The sequence below is a fragment of the Marmota monax genome, unplaced genomic scaffold (genome assembly GCF_021218885.2).
Source record: "Marmota monax isolate L192 unplaced genomic scaffold, Marmota_monax_Labrador192_F-V1.1 WCK01_AAM20220418_F8-fsc00065, whole genome shotgun sequence".
In the NCBI taxonomy this organism is placed as follows: domain Eukaryota; kingdom Metazoa; phylum Chordata; class Mammalia; order Rodentia; family Sciuridae; genus Marmota; species Marmota monax.
The window spans coordinates 9879924-9901105 of record NW_026694038.1 but is presented as its reverse complement, the minus strand read 5'-3'; the positions used below and the strand labels follow the sequence as shown (position 1 = coordinate 9901105).

General features: G+C 45.8%; 1 protein-coding gene across 15 annotated transcripts in view; it reads left to right on the top strand.

Moving 5' to 3' along the window:
* Atxn7l1 (ataxin 7 like 1) overlaps window positions 1-20977 on the top strand; it is a 235748-nt gene extending 214771 nt beyond the window's left edge. For 8 of the 15 annotated variants that reach the window (XM_058585515.1, XM_046464107.2, XM_058585516.1 and 5 more), the window contains 4 exons: window positions 1877-2069; window positions 6473-6594; window positions 8040-8345; window positions 11105-15474. In XM_058585515.1, the coding sequence (XP_058441498.1) occupies window positions 1877-2069; window positions 6473-6594; window positions 8040-8345; window positions 11105-12224 (1741 nt within the window). In that variant the 3' untranslated portion in view covers window positions 12225-15474. The other 7 variants (XM_046464113.2, XM_046464109.2, XM_046464108.2 and 4 more) reach the window with 7 other exon arrangements.
* The last annotated feature ends 205 nt before the right edge of the window (window positions 20978-21182 follow it).

Sequence of the window (21182 nt, the reverse complement as noted above, 5' to 3'; positions counted from 1 at the left end):
GGAACCATCCTAGGTACCCTTCAACAGATGAATGGGTAAAGGTATATATATATACACATTTGGGATATTACTCAGCTCTTTTAAAGAAGAATGAAATTATGGCATTTGCCAGTAAATGGATGAAACTGGAGATTATCGTGCTAAGTGAAATAAGTCAGTCCCTAAAAACCAAAGGTTGAATGGTCTCTCTGATACGTGGATGCTAACACATAATAAGGGAGGGTGGGAGGGAAAGAACAGAAGCTCATTGGATTAGACAAAGGGGAAAGGAGGGGGGATGGGAATAGGACAGACATTGAAATAAATCGGACATAACTTTCCCATGCTCATATATGAATACACAACCAGGGCTGGGGATGTGGCTCAAGCGGTAGCACGCTCGCCTTACATGCGCAGGGTGCTGGGTTCGATCCTAAGCACCACATAAAAATAAAGATGTTGTGTCCACCGGGAAAAAAAAATGAATATACAACCAGTGAAACCTTACATCATGTTAATCCACAAGAGTGGGATCAGAATTGTAATGGGTTGCAATCATGTATGTATAATATGTCATTTTGACACCCTACTGTCATGTATATCTAAAAACAACAAATAAATAAATAAATATAACCTTTAAAACATTTCACATGTTTTTCAGGCTTGAATAATATTTCATTGCAGGTATATACCACATTTGGTTTATCCATTCAACTATTGGTGGACATTTGGGTCATTCTACACCATTGTGATTTTTAAATGATCGTGCTTTGGAATCTGATTGCATTCAGGTATTTGAGACCTGAGATTTCAAAGCAACAAAGGACACAGGGTGAAAATGAGAGAAAAGGGTGACAAATCAAAAATGCTACTTCATGTGATGGGGGCGAGGCGATTTCAAAGCAGAAATCAGAAAATCATTTCCTTTTTTTAAAAAAAAAAAAAACCTGATTTCCCCAAAACTTTTTTCCTCCCACATCAATCAACTGATAAAAACGTTGAGTAGTAAAGACCACTAACAACTATTTCTCTTCAAACTTTTCACTAATATGGATGTGTCTGTTTCTTTATGCCTTGTTTTGTCTTGCTTTTCACTGCTTAGGAAGTCTATAATGCTGCCTGTTATTGTGACATTGCTTTTCTATAAGCTTCGTCATAATTGAGATGACATCTGTTAGATTTCCTTATATTCGTGGAATTCATTCATTCCTTCATTGAGAAAAATCTCTCAACACCTACGAGGAGCCAACCATGCCAGGCGGTAGGAAAGTGGCTTGTCAAAAACCAGACTGAAGCACTCATTCTTAGAAGATGCTCTTAAACTACACGCAGCTCAGGACTAAGACACTGGCATGGCATTGGGGTCAGGAAAGAGTGGCCTATCACTGGGACAACAGCTTTTATGATGCCAGTGTGATAACGGTTTCTGAAAGTCGTGGTTGAATAGCAAGGACAGTATGCATGGGACTGTTTCTTCATTACTGGTATTTTGTGGTTTGGTCTGATCTTGTTCACTTGGTTGGAAGATCACTTTCTAAGGGAAATACCCATGTGGTGAGTACAAATCACTTTACATGCAGGTGGGTGAATTCATAGAAGATAGTTTGGGTTCAATTAACTCTCTGAGTTTTTTGCTCATCCTTGGGCCTTCCCCTCCTGCCTGGATCATGCCCCTCAAGAGCAGGCAGGGGAAAACCTAACTCCTCTGACCTACTATAGAGAGCTGGTCGCTTAACCCTTCAGCCTTAACATTTTTCCTTCAGCAAAATTGCTTTCTACCAGTCCTCCCTGACATGGTAGCAAGAGTAATCAGGCTGCTTTCTGGGCACCAGGAGACTGAATGGCTCTTGTTACCTCAGAAAAGTTGATTCTGCTTGTTCTCGACTCTTGCCTGTAGACCATCATCTGCAAATAGCATAAGTAGCAGTGCGTCTTCAAATCACAGCGGCTACGCGCCAGAGCCCCCTCTGCCCCCGGTTGGAGGTGACCTCACCAGCCGACTGTCCAGTGATGAAGGGGAGATGGACGGAGGCGAAGAATCTGAGAGGTTGGACTGTCAGTTCTCCGTGCACCATCCCAGACCTCTTGCGGTAGGCCTCCTCCTATTCCCTTCCACGTGGCTTCCCCAGGGTCACATCCTCACTCAGGCACTTTGATGATCAAGGCAGAGGCTCGAATTCTTAAGGAGAGGGTGTCAGCACAGAGCTTTACCAAAGGCTTACCCTGAGGTTAAGTGATGGCATTACAAATGCCCTTGAACATCACAGAAAGAAAGGAAAGGGCTCCTGCCTGATTATAATCCTTTAAATACTTGGGTACTTATGGCCCACCCACCTGGAAGTGAAAATGTTTGAGAAATGACATTTATGTAAATGAACTCAGGAGCTAACCTTTTGGCCTTGTCCATCTAAAAATGAAGTGTCTGATGTCCAACATTAGCAGGGCTGCTCTGGAAGCCATCCATCTTAGCCATGTGTCAGGTACCAGCCCTCGTTGGTGTTCTCCCTACTGGTTCTAAGTTATACTGTTATTATTGTGACCATATGGTGCCAGACTGAGAGAGAGGGTGGGCTGGGGTTGTAGCTCAATGGTAGTGTGCTTGTCTAGCATGTGTGAGGCACTGAGTTCAATTCTCAGTACCGCATATGAATTAATCTGGTGTATTAAAAAAAAAAAAAGAACTGAGAGAGGAATGGAGGTGGGGGGAGTTGAGGAATGGGGGAAGTATTTTTGTGTCAGCATGATTGCTTATTAACAAACAGGGCACTTTCTTTCCAATTCCTTAATAGTTCACTTTAACAATTCAGGTCATTGAAATCAAAGTGGGAAATCAAGGCATCAACTAGAGGCTGGTATATATTTGCCTTCTGAGCACATGAGAAGGGAAGTCTCTGGTGCCAAATGCAGGGGGCCTGGAACATGGGACACCACGGTGGTTTGCTCTGGTGCCAGTCTGAGCTGTTCAGGATTGGCTTTGACTACGTCTAGATCTCAGGGACCAGTAAGTTAAATGAGTCCTCCACCATGAGAGAGTGAGTTCCTCCTCCCTCCTATCTGTGTGATGAATGAAGGCCACATCCACTTTGTCCTTCCGGGGATGATGGTTACCTGTCACTCATCTAGAACCTGAGATTGCCTCATGACCCTGTACAGAAATAGTTAGGAACGACTTGGAATCCTTTTCCTGCCAGTAGTAGAAAACTCATCTGCATACACATGAAGGATATTTAATTATGTCATAAAGCAAGAAAGCTAGAATTGTGTGCTTCTATGCTTGATTCAACTCTTCCACGATGTCATGGAATTAAAAAGCACCCTTTGTAGCCATCAGTGCCTTTTGTGCATGGTTTCAGTGCAGCCACTGTGGCTCCAGGGTCACATCCTCACTCAGTGGCATTGTGCACAGAATGGAAAGGGATACACAGAAAATGGACCTTCCAAGATGATGTGTTCTCTCAGTTAAAAATAATCTTTGGCCAGGAGTTGTGGCACTCGCCTATTATCCCAGCAACTCGGCAGGCCAAGACAGGAGGATTGCAAGTTCAAAGCCAGCCTAGGCAATTTAATGAGGCACTGAGCAACTCAGAGAGCCTGTAATTCTAAACAAAATATTAAAAGAGCTGGGGAAGGACTGGGGCTATAGCTCAGTGGTAGAGCACTTGCCTCGCACATGTGAAGCATTGGGTTCGATCCTCAGCACCACATAAAAATAAATAAATAAAGATATTGTGTCCATCTACAACTAAAAAAATTTTTTTTTAATTAAATGTTTTTAAAAAAGGGCTGGGGATGGGCTGAGGCTCAGTGGTAGAACACTTGCCTAGCATGCGTGAGGCCCTGAGTTCTATCCTAAGCACCACATAAAGATAGATAAATAAATAAAGGTATTGTGTCCATCTACAACTAAAAAAAAAATTAAAAAGAAAAAAAAGAGTTGGGATGCTGCTGAGTGGTTAAGCGTCCCAGAGTTCAATCCCCAGTACCAAAAAATGATGATGATGATGATGATGATGATGATGATAAATAATAATAATAATCTTCCTATGAAGCCCTTAGACTTCCCCTTATATATCTACCCGAAACAGGCCACATGCTCACCCCTATACTAGTGGCAGAGAAAGAAAGAATTTCAGTGACCTCAGATGAAACCAGCCATGATTCGTCCCAAGGTTCTGGGGAAGGACACACCTTCCCTGCTACTGCTCCCTGTCAGATATCAGAGCAAAGGCATGGTGCTCTAAGCAAGAGGAAGACAGGTCCAGGTGAGAGGAGATGCAGTGGACAAGGTTGGCAGCCAGCAGGGCCTACGGTGACCACAGGGAAGATCGGCTTCCTACTGAGGGCACAGTATGCCAATCAGGAACGGGAGCCTCAGCAGCTGTGTTGTCTTTTATCTGTGGAATTAGATAGGTGGGGAACCAAGATCAAGAGCTCCCAAGTCTGCAAGAGAGATGGGCTTTCCCAGAAGATCAGACTCTGGAGGACATCAAGGTATTCGTCCCCAGGACAAGCTGCTGTAGTAGGTTAGCTAAACTCTGGACATGGCACATTTGTGTGCCATTAATGTTTTGCTGATTTAAATGGAAAAGCCACAGATCTGTTTCTTTGGTTTGTCTAATCTCGTGGCCAATTAATACATTAAATCATTTTTGTAATAAACACTTAATGTGTCCTTAGCAATTGGGATGAAGGAAGAAATGATGTCTAGGGGCTAGAGTTGGGGCTTAGCGTTAGAGCTCTCGCCTAGCACATGTGAGGCTCTGGGCCCGATCCTCAGCACCACATAAAAATGAATAAATAAATAAAGGTGTTGTGTCCCACTACAACTAAAAAACAATATTTTTTTAAAAAAGAAAGGAAGAAAATGATGTCTAGACCTAGAACAACTCCTACAAACAGCTGGAGACCAGCTTCTGCATTGGAAAATTCTTTGGTATATTTTCCTGCTTGGCCAATAAGAACTTAGGGACACAAAAAATGTGTTCATCAGTGATACCAGATTTGGTAGGCACTAATATTTTAATGCAAAATCCCCCAAACACAAGCACAAACAGAACAAAGGGAAGGTCTTACATTTTCTCCTAAAAACTGTTCCAAAGGCTGGAGCCAGACGGGTTTGTGGAGTGGGTGCCAATCAGCACTATATCTGGGACAGAGGCCAGGGAGCTGCTGCAGGGCTGAGGAGCAGGGAAAACTGCATTTGAGTCACAGAGTCATTTGCAAACTTGTTTGAGCTCTAGACCAGCCTAATGTCACCTTCTCAGAGGCCACTCTGTCTTCTGGCTTTCCAGTTGTCCTAACATTATGATCAAGTGGTGTTTGTAAACATTTGAATGACCATATTTCAACCATCTATTTTAAATGCAATGGTTTGCTTTAAACATTTTGGAGGAGCTTTGTCTCCCCAATCCTTTTTTTTTTTTTTTTGGTCAGGGGTGTACCAGGATTGAACTCAAGGGCACTGGACCACTGAGCCACATCCCTAGCCCTATTTTTTTTTTTTTTAGAGACAGGGTCTCACTGAATTACTTAGCATCTTGGTTTTGCTGAGGCTGGCTTTGAACTCAAGATCCTCCAGCCTCAGCCTCCCGAGCCGCGGGGATTACAGGCATGAGCCACCACACCCAGCCAGATCAATTCTTTATCACAAACCTTTATGATTCTCATACAGAGGAGGAAGAGAATGGAGTCCCTGCTATTTATACACTAATAGCCATCAGGTACATAAGCATTATATATGTAAAATGAAATAGCCACGTAGTTACTCCAAGGTGAAGTACAATAGAATATATAATAGGTATGCCAGGGGAGCTCGCAGGGGAAAGATCCATCAGATTAGCCTATTGGAAATGAGAATCTTGATTAGCGCACTGAATGGGGGACTGTCAAAGAGAAGAGAGCAGGAGAGGCAGAAGGGCAGTAGGAGCAAAAGCGTGGAAGCATGCTGTGGCCCCAGGCAGCCTGCAAGGGCCAATTCAAGCAGCTGAGGTCTGGACTAGGAAAGGAAGGCATTAGCCTGGTCAGAAGTGAAGTGGCTCTGTGACCTCTGTGACATCTGTAGGAAAGTATGGCCCATGGCACCAGAACCAGCATTTCCCATTACAAGGATGGGAGGCAGGGAGCCCCAAATTCTTTGAGAAGATGGATGATGTGGTGAACAGATGGAGCTCTGAAAAGTCTCCCTGGCTGCTTGTGATGGTTGTTTGCTTTTTAACCTAAAATGCTGGCCCAATCCCAGGAGTCGAGAATGTGGCCCCTGGTCCCAAGGAAGATTGAATGTAGCTATTGTTGGGATAGAACGTGAGGTTCTGCAGAGTATCTCAAGCTCAAATTACAGCACCACAGAAATATTTTTGGCTTCAGTACTATTTGCTTCTTTATTTTGAGTAAAATGGTACCCCTGTGTGTTTTTATGCAAATGTTATTTTTCTCTGTGTGGTTTATATTAGCTTAATAACCTGTAATCAAAATTAAAATTTTGTTTTCCTCACAGTTTTGCTCATTCGGGAGTCGCCTCATGGGACGAGGGTACTATGTGTTTGATAGAAGATGGGATCGTTTTCGATTCGCACTAAACTCCATGGTAGAGAAACACTTGAATTCACAGATGTGGAAGTAAGTGAGCAGGTTCTGGGCAGTGTAAGGTCAGAGCTGCCCCACAGTCACCCGAACCCTAACTTCTACATAAACGTCAGCAGTTGGCATTTTCACAGAGCAAAGAGAGTCTGAAATCAGGATTTGTGATTAATTCTTCAACGTCAGCTCTTCTTCATGGTTTGCCTGAAGATTTCTAGAAATACATATGATGTGCTAGATATATACTTTTTATCTTCTTTGAAGATCATTTCTGTGTTGGTAATATTCTAAACTAAACAAAAAGGATATTAGATAAGATCATATTTCTTTGACAGGGCCTTTTTACTACTATTAAGAGCATCTAAGGATATTAAGAATATGCTTTTAGTAATGTTAACGATACAATAGCAATACTACTAAAGATTTTATGATTGGTTATAGACCAATTTCTAACTGTTTTCTGTCCTGTGGGGAAAATGTGTGCGGTTGCCAACAGGGCAGACCCTGAGCAATGCTGTGAAGTTGGTTAAGTTGATCTTTGGCCCTTCCCGTCTCCTTTGGGCCCCCTCCTCACCTCCGCTTGTCCCGTTTCCTTCCCTAAATTCCAACCTGTGTTCCATTTCTCTATGGACCTTTATTCTCCAACACTTCCCAATTTACTTTCATCTTAATAGGGGACTCACAAAAGGGAAGAAACCTCGATTGGATAGAATATGCTATTATGAAGGAACAACAGGCCTAGACCCCAACAAACCATGACACACACAAAGAGCTACCTTTTGGCCCTTTGACAATGTAAGCCTCTGGGTGTCCCCCCCACCCTGCTCCTACCAACAGGAGCTCTGAAGATACTATAATCCCATGGAAGCATGGATCATGTAAGTCTGGCCCCAGATAGTCCAGGAAAGCCAACAGCTGAAACCCCTACCCCGCCCAGAGCGGTCCTGGAAAGGCAGAAAAGGCATTCCCCAGAAGTGGGAGGGAACAGCATCCACAGTTTGCCCAGTCCTCGGTTCCCTCCTCTCCCAGCAGCTCTGGAACCTCAGCCCCTTTACACAGTGAACTCGTAGACATGAGCCCCTCTGTGTATGCACTGAGCTCTCTCAGGGGACCTGGGACTATAGGTTGACATTTCACATAAACTAGGAAAGGGCCACAAGAGAAGCCTATCGTTTCTTCTCACTTAAGTGACTACCCAGTGTGGCTAAAGGGCACCCTTGACCTCTACTTGTGTCCACTCAAAAATGCAACCCAGGGGTGCTGCTGTGTGTGGGATTGATGACCATGTTCTCAGTTGCTCAGTGATCTCTCCTTCTGGGCTTGTTCCCCCCAAGATGGCAGCCTGCCCTGGTGAGTCTCTCTCAGCTCTTGGCTGCCCTGTGTTATGGAAGTGTAAATCCCGGACACGTGGAAGGAATGTGTTGATCTGTCTTTCGCTCCCTGGTGTCCTATCGGCTCAAGCTCCATATTCCTTTCCTCCTCAGGCACAGAAGCCCGAGCCACAGGGCATCAGGTCCCTCCCCCCTGTTCAGGACTTGCCTAACCAATCTGCTGTCACTGAGCAACATTGGGGCTGCCTGGGTGTCAACTCTGGAGAGCGTAGCACCACGCTGCCCTCTCAACCTCGCTGCCCAAACCCCAGGCCCCGACGGGCCCGAACCTGGAGGGATGGCAGCCGATGGGGGCATGGAAGACATTAGGAAGAAAAGGAACGGCCAAGACACTTTTTTCTTTAACAAGCATTTAACTCTGCATCAGGAGACGCCAACACAGTATTCTCTTTCAGCCAGGTCAGCATCTGGATCTCCACGCCAGCTGGCAGGGGAGGATGGGCACTGTCAGGAACTCATTCGCATCTGTGGGCTTTTGTACAGGACTTCCCTAGGCCAGTGTGCAAGGCTTACACCAGGGCACAGCCCAGCAAAGCTAAAATCCCCAGCCATTTGGCACCTAGAAAACACACAAACTGTTCAGTGTGGGAGACAGGGGTTCCCAGGGACAGCCCTTGCACCACTTCTCCTCTGTCCTGGTTCCCTCCTGCCCCAGCTGACCACTGAGGATTAGTAGGGAGAGGAAAGAAAGGAATAGAACGTATGCCAAAAGTAACACCGATTCCGATCCTGAGTGAGGGCCAGGTATGATTTAGGACGTCAACTCTGCTTGTTGGCCCAAGTTGAAGCATGAGTTTTTACTATTTAATGGGGAAAATATAAATTGAGGAATTAAAAATAGATCCTATTCAAGGTCATCAAGTGGGGTCCTCCCTAAATGAGCCCTATCTGGTATTGGTAAATAACCTGTTAGCTGCCAAACCTCTGCCACTATGCATTTCTAGCTCTACTTTAGTTGGTAAGGAAACTTGAGCCAAGGAAAGGTTTGAGTGGGATGCCTCTAGTACCAGAGTAAGGCAACAAAGACAGCAAGAAAGTTTGCTGATGCCTCACACTCTTAAGAAAAGTTCCCCAGCCCTGTTAGGAAGGGATTGTGGCCAGGCATGGTGGCACGCTCCTGTAATCCTAGCTACCCGGGAGGCTGAGATGGGAGGATTACAATTTAACGAGACCCTGTCTCCAAAATGATACAAAAAGGACTGGGGAACTCAGCCGGGGTAAAGCTCCCTGAGTTCAGTCCCCAGCACTGACCAAAAATAAGGAAGGGATGGTAGGTGTAATGCCAGTGCCAGTGGCAGACAATTTCAATTCTCAGGATGTATGTAGACCTTTCCAATCTGATTCTATGGGAGTCCTTGCCCAGCATGCATAGTCCCTGACAATCCGGTTATGTTGCTGCTAAGAACTCACCCGCTCACCCATCCACCTACCCATCCATCCATCCATTCATTCACTCATTCATTCATTGCAAAAAATATTTATGGAGCACCTAGCTTAGTGCCAAAAGGAGCTTTTACATTCTTCAGGCCACCCAATGCCATCATAGCCGCTGTGGGTTTGGCAATATTTTTTTCTTATATTTGATCTCCTGGGTCTGACATTCAAGCACACTGTGCTTCTGTATTCAGGATTCCTCTGGATTCCACCCTGAAGATGGGAGCCACAGGCTCCACCAAGTAGAGACAGAGAAGGGAATTGTCAGAGAAAGGAATGTGAGGAGAGGTGCTTACTTCTCAGTGTGGCCTCTGTCCAGAGTTCTTGGCACCTGGGTCTGGAGCCACGGCTGCAGGGTGACCTCCAGAGGGAGGGTTGGGAGAGGCCTCATCCAAGGTGCAGGTCCTAGGCTGGTCCTGCCTTCAAGGGCTGCTTTCAGAGAAAGAAAGCTAGTTCCTGATTTTTGATCAGCCCAGGAGAACAAACTCGCTGGGAACAGGGAAAGGAGCAGTGTAAGAAATAGGAAGGAACTGGCTTGAAAACATTCACTAGGGTCCTGAGGTCAATGTTCTTTCCAGCAAAATGAGGAACATGTGGGGACCCCATAGCTGCTATGCCTCCTCCTGGCCCTAGAGTAGCAAGAGCATCCCCCAGGCTGTAGATTGGAAGTGGGAGCCACTTCTAGCATAAGTCAAAAGATGGAATTTGCAGAGAGACCCCAAGAATGACCCCCTGCCTGATGCTTGCCCTGGCTCCAGGGAGTTTGCTTTTAGACACCTCCTACCCCAGCTCCAGGAAGACTGAAGAAGAAAATAGTGGCTTTCCCCTTTCCTATCCATATGTTGTCCTCCTGACCATAGCCTGCATTTACCCTCAGAACAAACTAGAAAGCTCTGGTCCCCTTCTCTGTACACACAAGTGTCCCCATATTCTCACCTTTTCCTGACAGGGGCCAGGAGGCTCTGTTGAAGGGCAGCTCCATTACAGCCCTTGGTGAGAGCTGAGGTAGGGTGGGATGAAGAGGGAAAAAATGTCAGTCCTGGATAGGGGTAACTTGACATCTTTGTCATTTCCCAAGATCCTGACCACCATGGCCATATGGAGCCAGCGACCTTGAGCTAACATTGAAATGCCTCCCCAGAGTAACCAGAGGCTGCAGGTAGCAGGAGGGTGCTGGCTCATGGAGAGGGGGCTATCCCCAGAGTATCTCTAGCCACACACCAGGTGGGGAACAGGGAAAGAGGGTGCAGTAGCCGGAAGTGGAACCTCTGAGCCATACTTCCAGGTGGCCAAGCCCTGTCCTCCCATTTCTTACTTCAAATCGGGACCTAAATGTGAAATGACCACTTCTCATTAAAGGCCACCTTCATCGCTGCCAAAAAAGAAAAATAAAGAAAGAGAGGAGGGAAGACTGCTGGAAATATGTATGTTCTAAATAACATTGCCTTTGATTGATAAACCCAAATCAGCCATTCTCCAGTACAGGCGTGGAGAATAGGATCTGGAAACCCAAAAAGGGATTGAAATAGTTGCTGGATGTTGCAATGGGGCAGCATAAGGAAGGGCCATCCTTCAGCTCTTACCATCCACCAAGGCTTCATTCTCCATAGTCTGGTCCTGCCGGGGTGTTCTCTGTGGCCCTGATGCTCAGACTTCATTGAGCCTCCCAAGTGATGCCAACCCAATGTCTCACTGTTTCTCTTTGGCTCTTCTCTCGTGTTTAGGAAGATCCCTCCTGCGGCAGATAGCCCCATGCCCTCGCCAGCAGCCCACATCACCACCCCTGTTCCAGCATCCGTTTTGCAGCCTTTCAGCAACCCCGGTGCTGTGTATCTTCCTTCAGCTCCCATCAGCTCGAGACTCACCTCTTCTTACATAATGACATCAGCCATGCTCTCAGACGCAGCTTTTGTGGCATCGCCGGACCCGCGTGTCCTCATGTCCCACACCACAGCTTTCCCCCATGTGGCCGCAACCCTCAGCATCATGGACTCAACCTTCAAGGCCCCATCTGCCGTGTCCCCGATACCAGCCGTCATCCCTTCCCCATCCCACAAGCCATCCAAAACCAAAACCAGCAAATCCTCAAAAGTCAAAGACCTGTCCACCCGTAGCGACGAGTCTCCAAGTAACAAAAAGAGGAAGCCCCAGTCTTCGACTTCCTCCTCCTCCTCCTCTTCCTCCTCCTCCTCTTCCTCCTTGTCCCTGCCGCCTTCCCTCTCGTCTCCATTGTCAGGGCCCCACAAAAAGAACTGTGTCCTGAATGCCAGTTCCGCTCTGAACTCCTATCAGGCGGCCCCTCCCTATACCAGTCTGTCTGTGCACAACTCAAACAATGGGGTGAGCCCACTCAGTGCCAAGCTGGAGCTCTCAGGACGGACCTCGCTGCCCGGCGGCCCCGCGGACATAGTGAGACAGGTGGGCACGGTGGGCGGCAGCAGTGACTCCTGTCCCCTCTCTGTGCCCTCCCTTGCGCTCCACACAGGGGACCTCTCTCTGGCCTCACACAATGCCGTGTCTTCTCTGCCCCTCTCTTTTGACAAATCAGAAGGAAAAAAGCGTAAGAACTCGAGCACTAGTAGCAAAGCCTGTAAAATCACTAAAATGCCTGGTATGAATAGCGTTCACAAAAAGAACCCACCCGGCCTTCTTGCACCGGTGCCCGAGCCCGTTAACAGCACCTCCTCTCGGCAGGTAAGGGACCTCCTGGCACAGCCTTCATCGGCTCTGGGGGGCAGGGGGAGCTGGGCAGTGCCCCTGCTTGGCCAGGTGGCTCAGACAGGTAACGCAAGCGTGGCTCCTTTTCTCATTTTCCCTGTAGGCGACCTTCACCCTCTGCTTTGAGAGCAGTTTATTTAACAAATGCTTCAGAGACTCTCACTGTGAGCTAGGCAGTGTGCTGAGCACATTACAACCATCACCCCACTTAGTCCTCACAGCCGTCCAGTGCGATTGGTAGAATTGTTGTTGCCACTTTACAGATGGGTAAACTGAGGCACGGAGCGTTTGAGTTCCCCACTCCACTTTTGTTGATTTTTTTCTATCTTGGGCTTATCAGGATGATTTCATTAAAGAGTTCTGGTGTTAAGAAGTTTGATTTGATCTGTTGGAAACCCCTCAGGAAGAGCCCAAGATCCAAGCAGGTTTAATGGCTAGGGAGTGGTAACCTGGTTTCCCAGGTTCCAGGAGATTGTCCGCAGTTCACCAGGCTGCCTGGATCCATGCCCCCTCCTAATGTAACTCTTTCCTTCCTAAAGGAAAACGGCAGCTCACGCCAAATGCATGTATCATGAGGACGCTGGGAAAACGTGGGTGGCCCAGCTGGGTGCAGTGGCACACACCTGTGATCCCAGCAACTTGGGAGGCTGAGGCAGGATGATCTCAAGTTCAGAGCCAGCCTTAGCAACTTAGTGAGGCCCTAAGCAGCTTAGTGAGACCCTGTCTCAAAATACAAAAAAAAGGGAGGGGGGGGCTGGAATGTGGCTCAGTGGTTAAGTGCCCCTGGGTTCAATCCCCATTACCAAAAATAAACCAAAAATGTGGGTGATCCAAGAAGAATGTGTGTTTCATTCCCTTGGGCTCCATTCCCAGTCCCAAATCCAGTCTGTCTTCTCGGGCTGGAGGAGCTACTTGGGAAAGGCCGCCACCACCCACTCCTCAGCCCAGCTGGTGGGAGGACCAACGCCTGCCCAGAGACTGGAGTTCAGCCTGAGGCCAGTGACCTAGAATTCATGGGCTAAACCATAAGGCTGGTCCAGGATAGGGATGAGGACTTTGGAAAGATGGGAGGCAGAGGTTAAAAGATGTCTTCATGTTTTATGTCACCATGTATGGGACTTGTTAAAACCCCATGAAGAACACCTCCTGAGGGAGGGGGAGTCACAAGTACACACTTGAACAACAGCAAGTTTGGAGCCCAAGGGGGCCAGACAGCTGCAACGAGGCCAAGTTGAGAGGAGTGCAAGATGCAGGTCCTCTGTAGCACCTGGGTCCATTCTGACCCCCCTCCCAGTTCCAGAAATAGGGATGGGGCCCTACCTGCAGATTAAACTGCTGGCCAGTGCTAGCACCAGTTTCAGGATGGAGGACACCGCCAGGGCTTCTCAAGCTAGAACGTGCACATGAATGTGAAAATGCATATTCTGCCAGGTGCAATGCTGCATGCCTTTAATCCCAGCGTCTGGAGAGGCTGAGGCAGCTGGATGGCAAGTTCAAGGCCAGCCTCAGCTACTTAGCAAAGCCCTAAGCAACTTAGCAAGACCCTGTCTCAAAATAAAAAGGACCAGGGATATAGCTCAGTGGTAGAGCATCCCTGGGTTCAGTCCCCTGTACCAAAAACATTCACATTTGGAGTGAGCAGGCTTGAGGTTGGGCCTTTGCAGCCAGGCCCAACACAGCCCACCATGTACCAAGGACAGTCACAGAGGAAGGGACATACCCACATGTCCCCAGTACTGCCGTCCCAGGGACCCAGCTGGGCACAGAACCCTGACTTCCAGGCAGGGCCACTACACTACACTGGTTTGCTGACCATGCCTTGGACAGCAAAACCATGATATCTCACTCATTTTAGATAGAGTTCTAGCAGCTGACACGTGTGATGGTCTCTGTTTCAAGCACTTCAGATATATTAACTCAATAATTACCTGTCATTGCCCCCATCGTAGAGATGAGTCAACCAAGGCACAGAAAGGTTACCCAGCTCACACAGCAAATAGAGTAGGTCTGGGATTTAAAGACAGGCATTTTGCTCTGGAGTCGGGCTTTTGGCCTCCATGCTGTTAAGGGGCTGTCTCCACATTGAGAGACAGCTGCTCTCTTGGTTCTGGGGTCTGCAGGACTGTATGAAATGCTTGGGTGCTACAATGAATCAATCAAAAGCAGTGGCAAAAAAAAATCAGATGAGTCTCCACCAGAGTGATTGTCAGGAGGAGAATCAACACTGGTGTTCACCTCTAGGGATTTCCAAGTGTTGGGAAAAGGCCATGGCCTTTGGGGTGTGCACTGATGGTCTTAGAAGGTTGGGAGAGTAAAAGCATAAAGTTGAAAAATCCAAGATAAGCCTGTGCTTTGGGGACAACTTGAGGATCCATTGAATTATGTTTGGTAGATATAAGGCCAGAATTTGCTACCAAGGTATTAAACAGACATGAACTGAGACTGTGTTGCAGGCAAATATCTTTAGGCAAAGGTGAGTTGATGTTGAGGAGGATCTATGTACAGGCTGAAAGCACTAGTTGCCTTTGCAGCCAGGCCTGGTGGTGCCCACCTGTAACCCCATTGGCTCAGGAGGATGAGGCAGAAGGATCAAAAGTTCAAAGCCAGTCTCAACAAAATTAGCAAAGCCCTAAGCAATTTAGTGAGACCCTGTCTCAAAATTAAAAATAAAAAAGGGCTGGAAATGTGGCTCAGTGGTTAAGCACTCCTAGGTTCAACCCCTGGTACAAAAAAAGAAAAAGACTTGCCTTTGCAAACAAGTCAGGAACAAGGCACTGGCCCCTGATATTAGCTCCCACGATGTCCCAGCCCACCACGTGACAAGGACAGTCACAGAGGAAGGGATCCATCCACATGTCCCCAGTACTGCCACCCCAGGGTCCTAGCTGAGCACAGGGTCCTGCCCTTCCTACACTTGCAGGGGCAGCCAGCACCATTGTGCTGATTTTCTGAATGCTGTCTCCTGGCCAGGAAACCCGATGCAGAAACAGGCCTAGGTGTCTTTAGCCACTGATGGTCCAAGGGAATCTGGGCTGGAGACAAGGTGGGTCTGCAATGTGGGTCAGAGGTAGGTGAACTTGTGTAGCCCACACGTGGACGTGCTGGGGCTCCCAGGAGAGGCCAGCTTCTCACCAGATACTTCACCCTGACACTTGCAGTCTGTCCATCTGGGGAGCAAAATTAGAAGTTCGCTACCATCCTACTTTTCCTCTGGGAACCATTGTCACTTTCTCTGCCACTGAAGATGGAAAGGCTCATTCCGAAGCAGTGTGAGAGAATGAGGCCCGTTGCACAGCCCTGCTCCTCACCCCCAGCAGTGTGGTGTCTGAGGGACTTTCCAAGGTGCCTCTGGTGTCTGAGTGGGTTTCACTGGTGTCTTTCAGGTTGGGAAAAATAGCAGCCTAGCTTTGTCACAATCCAGTCCTTCAAGCATATCCAGCCCAGGACACAGCCGACAGGTAAGTTAATGGGGGTCACGATGATCCACAGAGTCCATAACAGGGCAAAAAGAGTGGGCTGGGCATTGGGGTCAGAGGTCAGACCCTAATTCAAACCTCACCTCTAGTTAAGAGTGTGATTACCTGGCTCCCAAACCTAGCTAGGCCTTCTCGTTATTAACTTTACTCCTTGAACAAGTTACTTAACTTCTCTGTGCTTCCATTTCCTCATGTATAAAGGGGAGCCCCTCATGGCCACTAACGCCGTAAGGCTCTTGGGAGAATTAAATTAGTTTATTCACATAAAATCTCTGGAAAATGCCTGGCATGCAGCAAACACACAAGTGTTAGCTGTTATTATTATTATCAGATGTGTGATCGTAGGCAGATTGCTTCTCTGGGTCTCGGTTTTTTCATCAGTTAAGTGCCAAAATTGGGCTGGCAGGGTAGCCTCGTGGTAGAACACTTGCCTGGTACACATGAGGTCCTGAGTTCAATCCTGAGTGCTGCAAAAAAAAAAGAAAAGAAAAGAAAAGGGCAAAATTGATGCTTACGTCCTCATAGCATTGTGAAATTTAAATAAGATGATGTTGATTAAAGGGCTTACTCGTGACATTTATCAGTCTGTGCTTTCTCAAAGGCCTGGTGAACTGTACTTGTCTTTCAAGATGTGGTTTCATGCTAGGCATATTCAGGATAGATTTAGCAGTTTTTATGAACTTGAGGTGTGAGAGTAGTCAACGTACAAGCTCAGGGATATGATTTTTCTCAGTGGAGTGTGTGTGCGTGTGTGTGTGTGTGTGTGTGTGAAGAAAGCAAGGAGGGTCAGGGGTGGGGTTGTGCCTCAATTACATGTCTTGTTGTTTTGGACATGCAGTCATGTTTTATAGACACTAAAGAGCAACATGTTTGTGTTTTGCCCTTTGAGATTTTCCCACAAATCTTGGGTAGAGTGTAGGGAAAAAAGATTACGGGGAAACTTTTTGTATCCCTAGATGCAAAGGGTCTCCCCACTATTTTGAGTGGCTATGGGCCTCTTTGCACTTGAGCCTCTGCAGCCTATCATCTGTGCTAGTCTGGGAGGGTGGCGCCTCTATGCTTAGTCAGCTTCTGTGGTGGGGGGGGCCCTGGCAGAGGTTGCTGAGTGTGTCTAGAGAATACATTTTCACCCTCACCAAGCATGTGTCCATAGCTCCAGGTCCCTTGCTGGGAAAACGAATGCTGGCAGTGAGACTTAATAAATATGGAATAATACCAACAGCTACTACTTGGTGAGCACTGTCTCTGCAGCTGTGCTAAGCCCTTTACATACTGTATGTACATACTTGTAACAACCCCATGAGGGACAAGAGTATACTCCTGTGATAGATGGAGATGGCTGTCCTAAGAAGCTAAGTAACTTGAACCCAAAATCTTGCTTCTCTAAAGCCTCTGTATTTAACCCAATGGTATACTCCTTCCTTAGATAATTCACTGGGCCATCTGTAGGTTATGTAGGAAAAGGTGAACCAATAGAGGGGGAAAAAATGAAGACATCACTTATTCCAGTCCTCTCTCCAGGAGAGGAGTTCCAGGAATGTCCACTGCATTTGTCCCTGTGTTTTCCTCCAGTCCTAGGATCATGGTGACTACATAACATATCTGGAGTCCTTTATAGCCATCACCTCATTTGCTTATTACAGCTGTCCTTTGCCATGTACTGGAGGTAGGATGTTATCCTTTCTGTTATGGTTGAGAAAACTGAGGCTCCATCCTTGAATTTTCATGGGCTATCCCAAATGTATGGTTTTGAAACAAGTTTTTCTTTTCTTTCCTAGAAGAACACAAACAGAATGGGCAGGATAAGGACTCTTCCATAACAAGACTATGAAGCCACTTCCAAAACAATTCCTGGTTGTGATCCCACCCCAGGAGGCCATGGCAGGAGGAGGAGGGAGGGGAGTGGGCCCTTGGGGAGTGTCTCTTCCCTATGCCCTGCCTGTGGCTCTGGCCTTTCTTCTTCTTTTTTTTTTTTTTTAATGATCAATTTTTTTTGTTGTTGTTGTTTTTGAAGAAACAGAAAAAGGCAAAAGAACGTGGATTTGAAACTTTCAGAAAACAATACCAGTGTTTTCTTTCCATTTTTCATTTGCCACATTTATACATTCTTCCAAATTTGGGGTCACTTCCCTCACTCCTGATGCTGCTACCCCACCATAATTTTGCTTCTGCCCTGAGAGCAGACGTCGCAGAATGTCAGTTCTGGGTTGGCGCCGTCTGAACCTCTTGAACTTTAGCACATGCAGAGCTCTTCTTCCTTGTTCTCTCCCACCGCATCCCTCCCATCCCCAACCTGCCACTCACAGGGCAGGAGGGGCCCACTGGCCATCAGAAGTGGCTGGATCCCACCAGTACCCCCTGGACAGCATGCTGGTGAAGGGGTTTTGTTAGGGAGGATCCTGAGAGGAAAGAGCCAGAGGGTATGTGAGTGCCCTCAACAGATTTCTGCAGCCCAGCAGGCAAAATTGAGAACATTGGCTGCTTAATGACCTGGTTTACCAATACCAGTGTCTAGCTGTACAGCTCAGAAAAGACATACAGGAGAAGCAGAGGGGACCTGGAAGAGTGGCAGAAAGCAGAACCTGGCCAGTAGGAGACAATGTCCCTTAAAAAATGGTGGGGACCAAGTAACTGTGACGGTCTGAGCTTGTTAGGAATCAATTCTGCAGAATCCCTTCCAGGGCACGGTGTGCAGGTTCCCAAAGTTGAGTGAGTCAGAGATGGAGGAATCCCAGGGGAAAGGCCACTGAACCAAAAAAGTCACTCCATCAGGAAGCATGGTGATCTTCAGCTAAAGGTTCTCAAGTTGCCCTCTGGGGACAGGAAAGATCCTCAAGGGGAAAGCCTCCATGGAGGATCATGTATCAAATCCCTTGTGAAAATAAATACTAGCATTGCCCACTCATGCCCAGAGGGGAGCTTGCATTGCCCACCTACACCCAGAAGTGAGCATGCATTCTGTTCTCAGATGCCCCAACTCAGACAGCCACCCCTGAGAAGGAATGGTAAGGACGTGCCATCGCTTAGTGAAGAGCCATTTGGAAGAGCTGAAGAGAGACATTGGAGCATCGCAGCTATGAAGTTTTTCACACTGGAGTTTTGAAAGAAACAGCAATACCATAAACTCTAATAAGGAATCATCATCAGGAATGGAATTCCTAATGTGAAATAGGTGTTCTGTGCTATTAATTAATCTTATAAGTTTGCATACAACAGAGATGCTAGGAGGTTCTCTTTCATCCTGAAATCAGAAATGCTAGTCTCGCGGCTGGGTGCAACCCCCAATCCCAAGGTTTTCCTTTATTTTCCCATCCCCCAACCCAAAGATCAGACTACTGTTAAGTTTCACCACACGATTGGAATCTGCAAAGGTGGGAGGCCAACGGAGTGATCTGCATTGATGGAATTGCACTGACAGTATTTCTTATAGGATTACTAAATTTTTTAATATAAAAAAAGATTTTTTTAAAAATCAGGAGTTGATATTAAGTACCAGGACATTAGTTCAGATGATTTCATTTTTATTTCAACAGTGTTAAAAGTGCACTTATATGCTGGTTTATTTGAGTCTTGGAAAAAAGAGACTGCAAATTGAAGGGACGATTGTTAACTTTTTCTTTAAAAAAAAAAAAAGGTTAAGGCAGATTTTAAGACTTATAAATGTTTAAGAAATTATAAACAAGGTTAGACCCTTTGAAAAAAAAGTTTAGAAGCTATTCTTAAAGTAAATTTTTATAGTGTTAATTTTGTAATAATTTATGTTTTACTATATTACAGAGCTAACTGACCAGAATAGTTTCAGAAACAATATGAAACTTAGGAAAGTTTAAGCAATGTTTATATTTTTAAAATGTTCTTTGAATTATGTTTTTATTGTATGTTTCTTCAGACCGAAAAGTATGTACATATCTTTGTTATTTTTGCACAATTTTTGTCTTGTTCGGTTTTAGAAGTCTGATGTTTTTTATAATTTATTTTGAGTTTTAAAACTTGCAGGAGTAGAAACAAAACCAATCTCAGCAACAAAATAACCCTCTGATTTATAAACTTTTACACTCGAAGAGGGAAAACAAAGGTTGAGAGATGAAGTGGCTGCTTCTGAGAAATAGTGTCTCAACAGGGACTGATGGAGCGGGTTCAACATTTTAGCTCCCTGCGTCTTGAAATGGAAGCTGGAATAAAGAGGTTCCTCACCAAATGCTGCTTACTTTCTTGAAAAACTGGCTCTGACCAAGGTGAGGACATTTATGGATAACTGAGCAAAAAGGGAAAACCCACGGTATTTCTTCTTTCGCAATCAACCACAGGTTTACTTTGTAATGATGTATTAAAACTTGCAGCTTGAAAAGTGGAATGCAAATAAAGGTTTTCTTTGGGTTTATTTTCATGGAGTTCAACTGGACCAGCCTATAAAGCATCTTTAGGGTGGTATCCTTTGGGTCCTTCTGTTCTGCACACCCCCAAACAGCCTTCTCTCCCAGCCCCTTGACTGCACACACCCCTATTTGCCTGAAGATCTCCTGACTTGTCGCCAGCCATAGAGGCTCGAAAGCTCTGGTTAAACATAACGCAATGCATAGACCTGTCAGCCATAAAAAAAAAAAAAAAAAAAAAAAAGGAAGAAAGACAGAAAAGAAAGAAAGAGGAAAAAAAGCGACTTGGATAACTTGTATGCCTTCTTTTGTATCAATGTACCAATTGTAAATAATGCTGATCAACCTTTGTAGAGAATAGTTTATACAGCATATTCTATTATTGCTGATTCTCAGTGAACTCTTGTTTTAAAAAAGGAAAAAAAGAAATTTTCTATTTACACCTTATATTTTGTTATGCTGTTGGCCCATGGCACTTTAACAAAACTCTGTGGGTTTAGGTAGCTGGTCAGTCATGGGGTACATTAAATAACTGTTGTTGCACAGACAAGAATTTGCACCTGCTCATTTGTCCTTTCCTACTACCGATTTTAGAACCTTTTCCAGAAGAATTTTGAAGAAAGCATGTCCAATCATTCTAAACAAATGCCACACTTGTGGAGTGGGTTTCTTTTCTACGATCCACATTTTGTAACACTAAGTATTTTCCTTCTTTGTCCCGCACCTTTATGTATTAGCACTATCAGATAGAATTCATTCCATGCCTGTGATATTGTAAGCAGAATAAATGTAAGGAGGTGTAAATAGTAAATTATATGGCTTACAGTTTTAAAAAGAAAGAACAAATATGTATCTATTGATACTGCCATGGTTCAGCATCAGGCCTGGAAATATTCTCCAGTAAGCGATTGTAATTATTATTATTTTTTGCTTTTTTTTTTCTTTTGTAACATGGCTTTGTAAATAAAATAATTTATATGTTTGTAAAAAAGAAAGAAAGAAAGAAAGAAAGTCTTGGGGTTTTCATAAATTCTAAACTTTTGGTCTGCCTTTCTTTTCTTGTGGGTGACAGCACTGTCACCAGAAGAGCCTTCTCCCTAGAACATACGTTTGCAGCAGGAGATGACGGGGATAGTGAATTCATTGGCCAAATATTTATGGAGCCTCCTCTCTGTGCCTGCCCCTGAGCTAGGCGCTGTGTGTTCAGTGAAGAGAAACAGACACAATCCCAGCTG